Source organism: Elephantulus edwardii, unplaced genomic scaffold (assembly GCF_000299155.1).
Source record: "Elephantulus edwardii isolate Elephantulus edwardi_28Jun2011 unplaced genomic scaffold, EleEdw1.0 scaffold00058, whole genome shotgun sequence".
Taxonomy (NCBI): Eukaryota; Metazoa; Chordata; class Mammalia; order Macroscelidea; family Macroscelididae; genus Elephantulus; species Elephantulus edwardii.
Window position 1 is genome coordinate 4682096 of NW_006399808.1, and position 15989 is coordinate 4698084.

The window sequence follows — 15989 nt, forward strand, 5'->3', positions numbered from 1 at the left end:
GGTTTTCATTTTGAGAAGAAAGTGTGATTAGCCAGGAGCCCGACAGCTTTCTGAATTTGTGGTGGGTGAGGCGGGAAAGGAAGATGTGATTCTCAGATTGTCTCAACTTTAAGCGGAACATACGCCAATGAGCAGCTGACTGCCTTCCAGTAGACCAACATGGCATATGCTCCTGGTGATTCCTTATTGGTGAACTGCTTTTAATGTCAAATACGCAGCATTAGCCTTGAGTAGCTGCACTTCTTATATGGACAGATTTGGATATTTGTTCTGTCAAGAGTAAATTTAAATTCCTGTAGGCATCATGTAAGCTCCATCTCTGGGAAGTTCAGCGGAGGCATCCTCCAATTCTGTATTAACACGTAATTGTTTCACATCTAATTTGATGAAAGCTTGTCCCAGGCACTGCCTAATGCCTGAATGGATGGAAATTGGAAAGCCTACATATGAAATATTTTTGCATCATGCAAAAAGATTTACTGCATCAAATAAGCAATTAATTGTGTCTATTTGTCCTCCTGTATTAATTGTGCTAGGGGAAAAGCTGTTGGTTACCTTTTTGCTGTCTAGAATCTGTTCCTCCTTCCCCTTCAAGAGCCTGATTGTAATCAATTATGTTCTTTTCCCGTGGTCACTCACTTTACAAAAGGGAGAAAAATAATATTCCACAGCCTTGGGGAACTACAAAGGCAATTTATATTTTCATTGCTTTTTTGATGTACAACCAAACTGTTATCAACAATCACTCTGCATTTTTTTTTTCTGGGTCAAGACTGTTAACATGAACTAAGACCTGTGTTAAATCCTGTCAGCTCCCTTCCAGCAGCCTTGTTGTGTGTAACCTTGCCATTAACAACCGCTCTTCCTCTCCTTCCATCCACCCCAATGGTTCTAGCCAAGATGTCCATCTACAGGAGAATGAGACGAGCATGTTGTTTTGATTGCGGACGTTCTGAGCGTGACTGCTCATGCATGTCAGGCCGTGTGCGTGGTAACATGGACACCCTGGGGAGAGCCTTCCCACTTTCTTCTGTCTCTGTTAATGATTGCTCCACCAGTTTCTGTGCCTGTAAGTTTAATCTGACACACACTGTTCCACGTCTGTGGCGTCTGTGGCACCATCTCTGTCTTGTGTCGTGCCTGTGATTGTGTAAGTCTGTCACGCTGAAGTGGTTTTGTTTTTGTCCAGTGTGGCCTCGTGTGTGGTGGTTTGTTGCCTGTTGGCCCGTATGTTTGTGTCTGAGCTGAGGAAGATCTCCCTTCAGATTTTGTTAACTTGCCTTGCTTCTTGTCATTGTGTGCAGAACTGGGATGTCACAATCAGAAGAAAGCCTCTTTAAAATAAATGGACATGGAAATTAAAGTCATGGCATATCCAATGTTAGATCAACACAGAGCTATGTGAAAGTATATAACCTAATATTTGGGGAAAGGCTATGAATTAGATTGGATTGAAAGGAGGAAAGAGAAGGATGTAGAGAGAATAAGCCAACTCTATACTAAAATGTGTATAGTCAGTTTAGATAGTTTCTAAATAGTGTTTAGATACAGATAGGTATATATATATTGTTGTTGTTGTTGATGTGTGCCTGTAACCCGTATCTCTTTCCTCCAATGCTAGATTCTGTCCTATAGAGTGTGTGTGTGTGTGTGTGTGTGTGTATTCTAAGTTTACCAATATAAATAGGCTGAAAGAGTATTTCAATCAACATATTTTCTTTTTGCAAAAAATATAGCCTTTTCTTTAAAGTATCTTTTAGCATCGTGATTCTAACTAAAAGTGAAAAAAAAATTGAAACAGGAATTTCCATGGTTTCCTGGAACCCATAGCACAGGCCTGTGAGGTCAGTTGTCTTTGGTTCATAAAAGCTCAGGGATATTAAAGGATCTACAAAGGTCATGCCTACAGATAGTTAGCAAAAGTGAGATTTGCAGCAAATTCCTAAGAAATCCTTAACCCTTGAACATCACTGTGGTCTTTGCTGCTATCACACCACATGTAGTTCATAGCTGACCCCATTGAAAACTCTAGCTTACAATCAATGCATTGGAGCATATCCTTTCCCAAGGGCAGAAGACATTGTGCATCTCTGTGAGTATTTGCAGGTCTTGAAGTATGGCTGTAATCTTACTTTCACATATTTAGATGGTTAGGGGATGGAAGATAGATCCTTTTGTGCTTTATACTTTCCTTTTTAAGTACCAAAACCATTTATTGGTAACTATATCTCCATCTGTCAGCTCTTCTTATAAATACTAGTTGAAATAAAATTTCCTCAACAAAAGTTAATGCACAAGATAATAGGTAGAAAAGAAGCTTTTCATTCTTAAACATTTTTTTAATTTTTTTTATTCTTAAACATTTGATCACATGAAAAATGAATGTGTTTGACTCACTTGAACCTATGCTGAAAGTGGTTCCAATACAGTGTCCTTGTCAATGAAGGTTTCTAGGGCCAGGAGACTTACGCTAATGTGTATAGTGGAGTGGTATGCCATGCTGGACCCTGCTATTTGGACCTGCGGTTCTGGTCCATAGACCATAGGCCTGATCTATGCAGTAAACCATAGCAGAGACATTTAGAAAAGTTAAATTCAGGATGTGATTATCTGATTCATGAGTCACGATTATTCATGATTCCTCTAGAACAGTGCCAAGGGATAAATTTCACGTTTTCTTTTTAAGATTCATTTTTAAAAGTGATATCTAATGGAGTTTGAATTTAGAAGGATTTTGGATTATCTCAACCACATTGTTCTAAAGTCTTAGGAAAGAACTAACTTTAAAAGTCTTTGTTATAGAGTTCTCAGTATAAATCCTTACCTCCTTATTCTTATTTGTAACAGTGTTCTCTCTACCTCATTTAGCACTCCCAAGGTGACCTAGGTCACAACTACACAAAGAAAATGCCATTTTACAGTGGATGACCAGAGACCGAGTGCAAAGACAGGGCAGAAGAGGTAGGGAAGGCCATTGTAGCCATCAGCCACTTGGCTCTGCCTCTGCCAGCAGTATGCTTTCTTGACCAAGATGAACACTTCTGTTCTCCAATAACCACTGGGATTTCAACCTTGGCTAGAGGGTGAGGGGAGAAAACAAAGGAGCTACTCTGGCTCTGAGTTGAGGCCCATGGCCTCGTCTTGGCACTAGTCAGCCATACCAATCACAGTAAAATTTCTCTTCCCATCTTGGGGGCCATTATACCCACTGTGTGTGATTTCAGTTGTTATCTAAGAGAAGCCATAATTTTAGGGATTTTTTAGGTCTGCAGTTTCAGCAAAGCATTGATGGGGGCCAGAGGAGAAAACCCTTGGGATGCAATTGTTCTATCCTGTCAGGTGTGCCCCATGTGCGATACCTTTGCCATTTGACAGTCAGCACCACATGGAAAGCATGGAGCTTTGGGCTTTGCATTGAAGCCTTAACAGATATTGACAGCTCAGAAGGATTTAGTCTCCCCTGTTCTGTCAATCGTCTCCCTACTGTCATCACTCTATCAAACAAAAGCAGATTTCATCCATCTCTATGTGAGACCACTCACCTTTGATTGTCAATAATAAGTTCGAAAAATCCACTGCCACATGAACCCCTCTGTGAACCCATGTAAGTCCTTCTTCTCCAGTTAAAACACGTCTATGTCAATGCAGAATTCTGCTTGCAGAGCTTCAATAGCGTTCAGGGCTTTCCTCACTGATGGTGGGGTTGGGTGGTGCCTATTTGACAGAGCCAGTTGACTCAAAGAGCAGTGGTGAGAGTGGGCTTTTCATTAAATATGAGCAGATGTGAAATGTAGAGGGTCTGACAATTAGAAATGGCAGGAGAAGGGCCCTTGAATCAAAGCGAGGTCAGATGGGTGGATCAGATTACTTCTCTTACATTCTTTAGTTGTTCTGAAAATCATTTTGCATTAGTGTCAGTGGAGCCCTGATGGGTTTTGCCCTTTGTCTTTTATGCACGGGTTGTATTGTTTCCCAAGACACTCATTAAAGGTCATTATACTATTAAGGAGCTCTTTGGTCACAGATTCCCAGTTGGGTCTGTGTGCTTGGGAGAGTGCTTCATTCGCTTCTCCCTTTCCTTTCCTCTCTCTCCTTACCATGCTCTTTTTCTTTTTCTTCTAAGGAGAAAGATTTCCGTTTTCAAGGGACTTTAAATGAAAACACCAAGTCCCATTATGTGTTTTCTGAAGTGAGAGGAGAAGTAGCCTATTCCCAAAGGAGTCGTAATGTATTAAAAGTGTTCACACAGTTTTAAAATCCTGCCTTCTCACAGCAGGACATGCCAGCCCATTACACCTCTTTGGTGGGGTGACCTGCTAGCTTGTTTTGGCTGTTGTGAAATCGCGTACCATTATAGCACTTTTCTCCCTCCTTCTGTTGAACTTTCAAGGAGACATAAGGGCAGACTGTGTTGACAGAAAGATGAGAGGAAGGACTAGTTTACAGAAGGTTGCAAATCAAAACAAAACAGTGCCCTGCAAAGAAGGCAAATAGCAACCAACGTGGGTTCATTGCAAGACTATCTTCTCAGTGGCTGTATTGAATCATTCAGTATGGGAGGCTGGAGTTCGTGCATCATTTTCTGATTTTCTTGCGACTTCTTATGTTCCGAAGTGGGAGGGGCAACTTTATGAAAAGGCCTGGGACAGTACTGTGTTCTAATACCATCAGATATTGAAAACACATCTAACAGTATAAGCGTGCATACAAATACAGATGGAGGTGTGCCTGGGTGGTATCAGCAGTTAAGTTCTTGGCTATGAACTGAAACATTGGCAGCTCGAGCCCACCCACAGGAACCTCAGCAGAAAGGCCAGGAAAGGTGCTGCATAAAGGTCACAGCCACGGAAACCCCGTGGGTCGTAGATCCACTCTGCACACAGAGGTCGCCACGAGCTGGCATCAGTTCAGTGACAACTGTGGGCTGGTAAGGCACCAAGCAGTTCCATTTTCCTCAGAGAGTTGGACAGTGACCAAGGAGGATAGAAGGAGAACTGATGCCTTTGAGCTGTGGTGCTGGAGAAGAGTATTGAGAATACCATGGACTGCTAGGAAAACAAACAGATTTGTCCAGGAGAGGGTTAAACCGGGTGGCTCCTTGGAGGCAAGGATTCTGAGGCTCCATCTAACATACTTTGGACATGTAGTGAGAAGAGACCGGTCCTTAGAGAGGGACATCATGCTTGGGAGGGTGGAGGGACAGCGCAGGAGAGGAAGGCCCTCTATGAGGTGGATTGATTCAGTGACTGGGATAATTGGAATGGGAGTGTCAGAGACAGTGCGATTGGCACAGGACAGAGCGGAGTTTAGGGCTTTTGTACATAGGGTCGCTATGAGTCGCAGGCGACTTGCCGGCACATAACAACAACAACAACATAACTGTATGAAGTGGTCTTTTCTCTCAGTTTAGGAGTTTATTCTTGTTATTTCAGTCTTGCCCAATATCTGATTGTTAAGTCTAATGGAAGGGGACAATTAAAATGATGATGCCGTGACAACATAGGCCCATATTGATTGAAACCTGCTGAGCGCCTGCATGACATGATGCCGACCATGAACAGATTAATCATGTAGTAGAAGAGAAGCAGGTCTTCAGCGTTGCACTTGGAAATGGTTTTAGCTGAAGTACATGTGTGATTACTCACACCAACCATTCAATTTACTAATAGTTTAAACTTGCACAATTCCATATACCCTCTTGCCAACGACTGTAGCTAATTTTAAATTGTGCATGACTTTTATTTTGGGTATAAATATAATACAAGGAGGCATTTGACTCCAGTGGTTAAGTTAAGAGGGGAAGTCCAATACGATTAGGTTGAAGGGAGACATAAGGAAATCAGTTTAGTGTAATCTTAAGTCTTGTCAGATAATAAACAAAACCCAGCTTATCACAAGTAGCCTCTGGTTTGTACAGGCAGAGAATTAACATTGTCAATAGAAGGAAAGTCGCTTGACTGAACTAATGGCATTTTGAAGTATATAAAATCAGATAGTAAGGCAGAGGGTGAAAATAGCACAAGGAAAATGTCTATATTAGGACACTCCCTATGCTGACTGTCTCCAATGCCTGCTACAGTGGGAATTTAATAAGCTGCATTTTAAAATCAACAGCCTATAATTACCGTGTTCCTTTTATGTGTAGTTTTGGTGACTTCTTCAAGCTTCCCAGCACTAAACTTTATTTTACTTCTAGACCCTAAAATTAATGAGTCCCTCTATTCAGTCACCACTAAAGATAAAAAGAGACAAGATGGGAAACTTGGTCCAAATCAGCTTAGTCAGAGTATTTCATGTTTGGTTTCCTTTTGTGTTCTTTTGAAGCCCATTTATTCCAGGTCTGAATCTCCCCCAACTTGTCCCCCTGCCCCCATTTTCCCATGCATGTGGGCATCATTCTTCCCTCCCTCTCTCTCAGTGCATATATTGATGCCACTTGGTTCCTGCACCATGATTTGGCCAATTGTACTTGGTTGCAGGAAGTGAGAACAGGAAAGCAAACTGCCATAGGCAGCCATGAGACTAGGAAGGAAGTCGGGACGGGGCCTCTTGGTGCACTTTCCGTTGTTGGCTGCAGAGTTAACAGGAGTGGAGGACGCCTCTCACTCGATAGATTTAGTGGTAGAACATTTAGCAGTCTGTCGTCAGGGACTATGCCTTCTTCTATGCTGTAGGTCACAGCTTACAGGGTCTGCAGCTTCTCATACAAGCCTTGTACGGCAAAAGCTTGCTTGGTCAAGGTGTCTCTTAAGAAGAAACTCTTAAACTGCTGGGATCCGAGCACCGTCAAAGGAGCATTTGGATGGTGTAAATGGATAATACACTTGCTTGGTGCTTTGGAAGTAAGGTTGGGTGACCTTTTTCTGAAAAATCAGCCATTGAAAGTCCTATCTGTTTCCCCTCAAGAAACATTGAACAAATCCGGTTTTCATTAAGAATAAATAGCTGGGTCCCAAGTTAGAGTAGAGGCTGTTGGTTTGTATTTAGAGATTTTGTTGAGCAAGTCTCATTGCCCATCCTCCACTCATGTCCCACTCCTCACCGCCCTCCAAGTCCATAGGTTGCTATCTGAAAGTAGAGTGTTCCTAAACATTTCAAACTAAGAAGAAGCATTTATATGGGAGAAAAATGAAACATTCCAAGACTCCCAGAATAACCTACCCAGTCATACCACACACCACATAAACCCCAATACAGCCCTGGGATGCAACCTTGACAGAGCAGTTAAAAGAGCTGGATGCTGAGGGTGGTTCCCAGGGAAGGAGTTTGGTGACACCATGTCATGGGTGCACACTTATGCCAACACTAATTTCACTTTTGGCCTTTTTTTCCTAAGATAAAGAATTCTCATCAAATTTCCTTCACTTAGCAAAATAGTGCTAATATTTAAGTCCTTCTTAAAAGCAAAAGGGCAATGAAGCAAACTTCTAACAAGTGGGAGTAACTGGATTGTTGAATTCCTTAAGATAGATGTGAATAAGAGGAACCTTGGGTAGAAGCAAGAGGAAAGGAATGTAGGAAAATGCAGGCCTCTTTAGAAGGAAAGTTTTTTAGGACACTTTTCGCCGAGCAATATTAAGTTACGGAAAAATCATCAGAGCTCTCACCTTCCTCTCCATATATATTTTTCTTTTTTAAAAAGAATTCTTTTTTATTGGAGTGAATATTTGCAACTCATATTGCTTTTTTATACAACCATTCATAGACTTTGTTTTATATTGTTTAGCATTAAAACAATTAATTAGACCATCTAGTCAACCTCTTACTGGCTTTTTTGTTTGTTTGTTTTTTGTTTTGTTGGGTTATTTTATTTTTTTTTTTTTTTGGTACAAGGTAAGGAGACAGTGGGAAAAAGTTGGGATGATGGGACAGTGAAGGGGTCCTTTTGTGCAGTCCGACAGCTGGACCCCTCTGATGCCAGGAACCATATGTTATGACAAGTGACTCGACTCTTTAAGGACAAACTAGCAAAGACATTGTTGTTGTGTCACAAGTAGGCTGAGTAGTGAGGTCCTTATGAAAATCAACATGGGAATTAGCATTTTTCTTTTAGAGCAGTGGCTGGTTGTCAGAATACTCGCCCTGACAGCTCCCAACCACCAGGCAGTGCATTCTTCCCTCTTACCTCCAAGGTGGAGGGCAGATGCGGCCAGTTGGGTCTCCATTTCCCTCCTCTGCTGCGATCGCAGGCGACACATGCCAGGGCCAGCCCGCCTTCCACTTGAGCTTTCTTGTCATGGCTCTGCCTTGAGCGCAAAGCCTGACCTTTACTACATGAAATAAAGTCCTGATGAACAAGCGGAGGTTTGAATCAGTGCAGGCTGGGGGCAAGTGTCAAGTCCATCCCCTGCCCCCCTTTCCACCTGCACCAGGAACTGAGCTGAGACCCAGACTCTGGCGCTGAGCCTTGGGCTTTATGAGTCTGAGGAGACATAACTTATTAACAAAGAGTTATTAAATTTTTATCAATTTTACAACACAATGTAAATGCCTCCTATGAATCTACATTGTATTCATTATCATTTAAAACGTTAATTAAGTCAAAGTTGCATTTAATTCCTCTCTAAATGGGCCTCTGGGAAGAGGCTTTTAGAAACATCTGTGGGAGCTTACAGCATGCAGAGACCTGGAATCCCCCAGCCCGCACTCCAGCTAGCCCCCTGAGTTGATTGCGATCGCATGTCTGTGGTTAATTTGTTGTGATGTGATTGGGCATTGTCTCAAATTAGTATCAGACCACTAGCTGTGTAAAGCCACTCAGGAGAGGCTGGCGGGCGGCCGCCCGGACTCCTTTGCACCCTGCTTCCAAATCACATCCAGACGGAAAGGAGCAGTTGATCCCCAGCACCTCTGGTCCCAATCACGCCTGGATTCTCCTAATATGGTGCACGTCTTTCCAGGAGGATTCTGCTGTTGTCCGAAAAGGCTATTTGTACTCCTCTAGCGTGACAAATTTAGGACATGGACTAGCAAGGCCTCAGGAAAGACCTTGGTGTTTGCAATCCTGAACTCTTAAGCCTAGAAGCGGAAGGTGCAGAAGTTTCCATATTGGAAACCATTTTGTGCTTGGAGTGTATATAGAACACCCAAGGCCACTGCCATGGCCACTCAGTTCTGGCTCATTGTGACCCTCTGTCGGGTTCCCAAGGGTACACATCTGCACAGGAGGAAGCCACCCATCTTTCTGCAGTCACGTGGCTGGAAATTCGAACTGCTCACCTTTCCATTACAGCACGTTATGTTACTTATGTTCCTAATAAGTGAGGAGAGAAGAATAATGAGGCCTACTGGGATTGCTTGGAAAAGTCTTTCCCTGGTTGGGTAGGGGTGGCCCAGTGGCTGGAAGCTGCACTGCAATGTCAGAGGCATGCAGTTTGAGGCCACCAACTGCTCTGCAGGAGAAGGATGGGCAGGCTCCTCCTGTGGGATTAACTGCCTCTGAAAACCCACCAGAAGGTCAGCTGTGGATTCATTCCAACTCTATGTTTTACACAGCAATAGTTTTATCCTGTCGAAAACCCCATCTGTGATGATTTCAAACTCCATCACTCAGGAACCTAGAAATGGGAAGCATATTAATATGGTGGTATTGGAAAATGCCCATCTGATGAATGTGAATTCCCACTAAAACTCATCTTTTTAAAAAAAAATTTTTTTAACTCATCTTAATCTAGTCTCTATTCCTAGATAATATATCCAGGGTACCTGTAGAAGCTTGTGTGTGACCACAGGTGTGTTTTATGGAGCCGTTGCGGTGCAGTGATGAAACTCTTAGCTGCTAATGGAAAGGTCAACTGTTCAAGCCCACCATCTGCTCGACTGGAGAGAGAGATGTCATTCTGCTTCATAGAAGTTATTGTGTTGTTGTGTACCATAGCATAGAAACCAACCCATCGCTGACCCTACGACAGGTTTTCAGAGGTGCATGGGAAGAGGTTGCCCATCTCTGTCCCAGAGAAAAGCTTGCGGATTTAAACAATGTGCCTTTGGCATTTCAACACAGCTTCTTGCCATCAAAGTTCTCCATAAAGATTCCCACCGTGGAAACATCAGTGAGTGGTTCTACACTGTCCTCTGTGGTTGCTATGAGTCAGAACAGACTTTATGACAGTCAACATGCGCGCACGTACGCGTGCATGCACGCATGCACACATAAGCCTATAGAAACTCTATGAACTTGGAGAAATGATGATAATTACAAAAAGGCTTCAGGCCTTTTGTTCACAGTGTCACTATGAGTCATGCTCGACTCTACGACAATAAACAACGCATATTTAAATGTGTACAGTATAAATTTTGTTATACACAGTGTTATAGTTGATGCTAAATTAAACATATTAATAGCATTTGCTGCATTGGAGCACTGTTCTTTGTCCTTTCTAAATGGTGACTGCTTTATTCATATCAGCAGGTAATGACTGTTGTTATTACCATTTATAGGAGAGGCAACTGAGTCACTCATCGATTGAAGGAGTTACCAAAGGCCATTCACAGGGAAGTAAACGCATTAGGTTTGTTATTATTCAAGGCAGGGTTAAAAATGAATATTCCAGGGGTAAGACGTGCGGGGATTGCTAAATAAAACAGGCTTTGGCTGTTTAAGGGCACAGAAGTCACCCTTCTGGGTCATATAAGACTTGGACAGTGGGGAAGAGGAATGTTCTGATTAACAGTGTAAGTAAAGGCAGGGAGATGAGAAAGCACAGAGCCTCCTGCAAAATAACTCGTCATCCATTTTGGTTGGACCCTACAGGGGACTTCAGAGGGATGAGCCAGTGAGCCCCCAGTGAATTCTAGGAAAAATCTATCTTGTCATTGGAGAGCTCGAATTTGCTGGGTTACTATGAGTTGGAATTGACTTTCTGGTGAGGGTTTGGAAAACCTTTGAATGAAGCTTTTTTTAAACTTCCGGAAATCTTCTATACAGAATGGAAATTTTCCATGCTTCCAGGGTCATGATCTTCACAGAAGCAGTTATCACATTTTTCACCCTCGTAGTGTCTTGGTGGGTTTGAGCCTCTGACCATTCAGTTAGCAGCCAGGAACTTCACCTCTGTGCCACCAGTGCTCATTTTTGCCACCTGTTGCTGTTGGTTGTGATGTGCCTCTTAGTCAGTGCTAACCTGGACCAAGCCTTGTGCAATAGAAAGAAGCAGCACCTGGTCCTGTGTCATCCACTTGGCCAGGGCTGTGTTTGAGTCCATTATAAGTCCCCTGAAGCCACTGTGTGGAGTCATCTCATTGAAGGTCTTCCTCTCTTCACTGGCCCTTGATTTTATCATGCATAATCTCTTTTCCAGGGACTGATCCCTCTTGACAGCATGTCCAGGGTTTGTGAGAGGAAGTCTTGCCATCCTCTCATTGTAGTAGCATCTGGCTGAACTTCTCCGGAGATGTGGTTGTTTGCTTTGCTGGCAGCCCATGATGTGTTCAATACTCTGCATCCTAACTCACATGCCCCAGTCTTGCCTTTGTCTTCCTTATTTATTGATCACCTTTCAAGCATCTGTGAGATAATTGAGAATACCACAGCTTCAGTCATGTGCACGTTAGTCTTTAGAGTGGCATCCTTACTCTTTAGCACTTGAAAGAGTTATTTTACAACAGATTCCCTCTATTCAATAGGTTTTCATTTGGTTGCTTGACTGCTGTGTCCATAGGTGTGGATGGTAAATACAAGTAAAATGAAATCTGTGACAACTCCTTTTCTCTCTTTATCATGATGTTGGTCTTGTTAATGAGTATTTTTGTTTCTTTCATGTTGAGGCAAAATCGATACCGAAGGCCGTAATGTGTCAACCAAGGGTTCCTAAACAGTAAAATCTCTCATTCACTCATTACTGTGGAATTAGAGTCAACTCATCAGTGACCCTCTAGCAAGTTTGCTGTAAATCTCTCAGAATTGCTGATGAATTTAAACTCCCTTGCCTTTGAGATGGCAGCATAACTTCCTAGATAATAGACCACTAGCTCACCGCAACTGGTAAAATAGGGTGCCATTATTGGGGAAGACACTTTTGGCTATGAGAGTTTATTCTTCATCAATAACACAATAGAAAACTTTAACATATTTGACCAGAGAAATGACTGCCCTGGACACAGCGTTCCTAGGAAGATGCACATGTCAGTGTGGAAGAACGAACTGGTGATTAGAAGACTGTTGACCCAGCAGAGTGGAAGTTTCCATAGCAGGTAAGAATGACTGAGCTGAAGAAAGAAGCCTTGACAAAGCATGATCTATAGTTAGAGAACTCTGCTACTGAAGCACATTATCCTAATGCACATCCACGAAGTTAAAATCTTTTTAAGAAAGTTGAATGAATAGCTCTAAAGCAGTGGAATTTCATCAGTTAAACTTCATGAGTTTAATTGTCCCCAGCTGACCGAGCAACCATTGTGATTCCTCTTTGGATTCAGTGGGGTATCTTCTTACAGGACCAGGCTTTCCAGCCATCTCCACCAGGACAGGAGAATAGCCACCTATACCACAGGTCTTGGGAACGTACTGTTTCCTTTTTCTAACTGTATGTCTTCCTCCTCTCTCATCCTTCTCCCCATTTGGAATCAAACTCACATCTTGGGCTTGTGAAGAGTCACAGAGGTGAGTGGTTCTCACCAGCTGGCATGTTATTGGCCTAGTCTGAACAACAGAAAGGAAATAAGTGGAGGCCAACATCACACATTTGACCAGTGTGGTGGATTAAAGCAGACTTTCGTTCATGTTGATCAGCTGCAGACATCAGATGAGAGACATTAAATGAAGCGAGGAAGAACTTTTCCACACAAGACTCGTGTGGTTTGTCTCAGCACTTCTGTTGTTGTTATGTTCCATTGAATCACCTTTAACTCATAGCGACCTTATGTATAATAGCTCTGAACCCTGCCCTATCCTGAGCCAATCTCATCACCAACAGACCTAATCTCATTTCTCTAGTCACTGAGTCAATCCATCTCATCCTGGGTTTTCCTCTTCTGCTCTGTCCCTCCTCCTGTCATTCTGTAAGGACTGGTCCCTTCTGGGAGTGTACCCAAAGTGTGTGAGACGGAGCTTCAAAGTCCTTTTCTCTGAGGAGCATCTTGGTTTCACCTTCTCCAGGACTGATCTGTTTGTTCTCTTGACCATCCATGGTATATTCAGCACTCCGCTCCAGTATCACAACCCAAAGGCATCTATTCTTCCTCTATCATACTTAGTCATTGTCCAGCTCCCCGATGCATAGCAAATAATTGCAAAGACCATGGCCTAGGTCAGTGCATCTTAGTCTCCAGATGGACATTGTTGCTCTTCAGTACTCTAGAGAGGTCCCTGACAGCAGACTTTCCCAATGCAGTTAAGTCTTTTGATTTCCTGACTACTGATACCAAAGTATGGACCACACAAGTTGAAATTGTTAGCAGTCTCAGTCTCTTCTCTGCTATCATGAAGCTGCTAGGTGGCGTAGTGGTGAGAATCTTTGTTTTCTTGATATTGAGCTTCAGTCCGTATTGAAGACTATACTCCTTGACCTTCTGCAGTAAAATGCCTCATGTCCTCCTCAGTTTCAACAAGCAAAATTGTGTTATCTGCATACCACAGGTTGTCGATGAGTCTTCCTCCAATCTTGATGCCACATTCCTTCTCATAAAATGAAGCCACCCAAATGATCTATTTTGTATATAGATTGAAAAGGTACAGAGATATGATGCATTTTTTATATACACCTTTCCTGATCCTAAACCATCCAGTATTTCCCTGCTCTGTTCTGACTACTGCTTCCTGGTTCAAGTATAGCACAATTAAGTGTCCTGGAATCCCCATTCTTCTCAGAGTCAGCCACAGTTTATTGTGATCCACACAGTCAAATGCCTTTGCATAGTCAATGAAACAGATAGACATTCCTCTGGTATTCTCCGCTTTCAGCCAAGATCCATCTAACGTTAGCTCTGATGTCCTTAATGCTGTGGCCTTTTCTAAACCCAGCCTGCACATCTGACAGTTCTGTTCCAGTCACTTTTGGATAATCTTCAGCAAGATCTTACTAGCATGAAATATTATTGATATCATTCAATAATTTCCACACTCTTACTGAGTTGCCTTTTTTTGGACTGAGAATAAATACAGATCTCTTCTAGTCAGTTGGCCAGGTAGTTGTCCTCAGCACTCCTAGGGGACCATTTGGAACCACAGCATGCACCACCTCCCAAGAGCAGAGCAACTTCTGGACTTAAAGGAACCTCCGTTCCTGCTGATGACTATTATTCTGGAGCCCATATATGGCACCTTGTCTGTAGAGGACATAGGGGCTACTTCCTCTCTGGGATCATCCTTGACTGACCTTTGTGTGTAGTAAATGGCCTGAATAATTGTAGGTCAATAAATACTTGAAGAGTGAAAGAATGAATAAATGGATTCTCAACCAATAGTTAAAGCAATTGGAGGTACGCCAGAGATCCAAATAGTGTTCTAAACTTTTCCAAGCTGCCTTCTATGTAGTCGGTGTATGTAAGCATAAGGGGAAATGCACGGGAAAATCACCATCTCAAACCCATAACTGAAAGTTACTAAAAATGACCAATTAGCATCTTCATTAAGGTGGACTTTGCTTGTGCACTGCTAACAAGGCTGTGCCTTCCTGGGAGTTCACATTCACTAAGAGCTCCCAGGGAGGAAGGTAGACAGTCTCCTCCCCTGCCGTCTGCAGCCTTAGCCATCTGCTGGAGGGTCTCCCATGAGCCGCTTCCAGCTTGATGGCAGTGAGTTTGAAGGCTTTGCCTTTTGGTTTTATAAGTTTGATCTTTTGAAGGGTAAATACTGAGAAAAGAAGATCTAGAACACAGAATGGGGAAAGAAGAAAAAAAAATCCACCAAACTTCAAAAATTAAGAGAGGCAGGATTATAACCCAAAAGGTGTCTATTTGTGTGCTGAGCATTTACCTCAGAAAAATCAGAGACTTACGCCATTTGCATTTATTTATTTCACTGATGTTGATCATTTTCCTGTAACTCAAGGCAGCACATAGCTCCTAGTGCTTCTGTTCGGACCCATAGGAAGAAAGGAGCCTGTTTGCCAATTGGTGCCCAAATGTGAAGACACATTGAAGGCCACATATATCTAGTAAGGTTACTGGCTCCAGCTTGACATAGGTGGACTAAATCCAACAGCACTTAATGGACAATTACTCTCATCTTGAGGAGCTTAAAGGGGAAATGTCTCATGGGTAAGTGTCATTATTCTCCTTTTTCTGACCCGAAGAAAGAAAGGGCAGGAAGCTTCCTCAATTGCTCACAGAGCTGTTCCAAGCTGCACTAAGCATGCACTCCTTACTGTTCAGTGGCTTTGAACTGTTCTCTGCATTTTGTCAAGATTGATCTGGCTGATTCTTCAGTGCAGATGAGTAAATTCCCACATATGGCTTATAACATATCCAACTGAGAGAATGCATCCAACAGGGATGCTTCAAAGCCAAAGCCCTAAACAGGTGTTACAGGAAAAGGAGATACAGTGACCTGTTGAGAGTAGAAATGTGTGAGGGGAAATGACAGAATGGAATGTCAGCATTACAGGCAGAGGGGAAGAGGCTCAGGCCATGGAGTCTGGAAGTACTGAAATAGGAATGTAAAACGTGCAATTGACTGGTTGCTGGAAGTGATGCTCAACCACAGATTTCTTCTATGGAGATGGATGAGCATGGCTGTCAGGTTGACAGGAATGTCCTGTTTTCCTGCGTAGAAAGAGCCCTACTTGCCCAGAGGTTCAGATCTCTGCTGCTAAGTGAGAAGTTGAGCCTCAGAAGGAAGACGTAACACTGTCTCCCTGAACGTTTCCAACCTTGGCTACCTTAGGACACCATTCTGCTCTGTCCTAGAGAGTCTTCAGGAGGCCGAATTGACTTCATGGTACTGGATTTGCTTTGATTTTGTCTCCTGCATAGACTAGGGGCTTGCCAAGCCTTTACCTTCTTCTCTGTGGAGCGGGCCAAATGATCTGTCATTGCTGAAGTCTGAAATT

The 15989-nt window shown here is 42.8% G+C and overlaps 1 protein-coding gene across 23 annotated transcripts in view; it reads left to right on the forward strand.

The window, feature by feature from the left end:
- KCNMA1 (potassium large conductance calcium-activated channel, subfamily M, alpha member 1) overlaps window positions 1-15989 on the forward strand; it is a 1059824-nt gene that overhangs the window by 857599 nt on the left and 186236 nt on the right. For 7 of the 23 annotated variants that reach the window (XM_006887494.1, XM_006887476.1, XM_006887481.1 and 4 more), the window contains one exon: window positions 896-1069. The exons of the other annotated variants lie outside the window; for them this stretch is intronic. In XM_006887494.1, the coding sequence (XP_006887556.1) occupies window positions 896-1069 (174 nt within the window). The remainder of the gene's footprint in view (window positions 1-895; window positions 1070-15989) is intronic. 23 annotated transcript variants of the gene reach the window in all.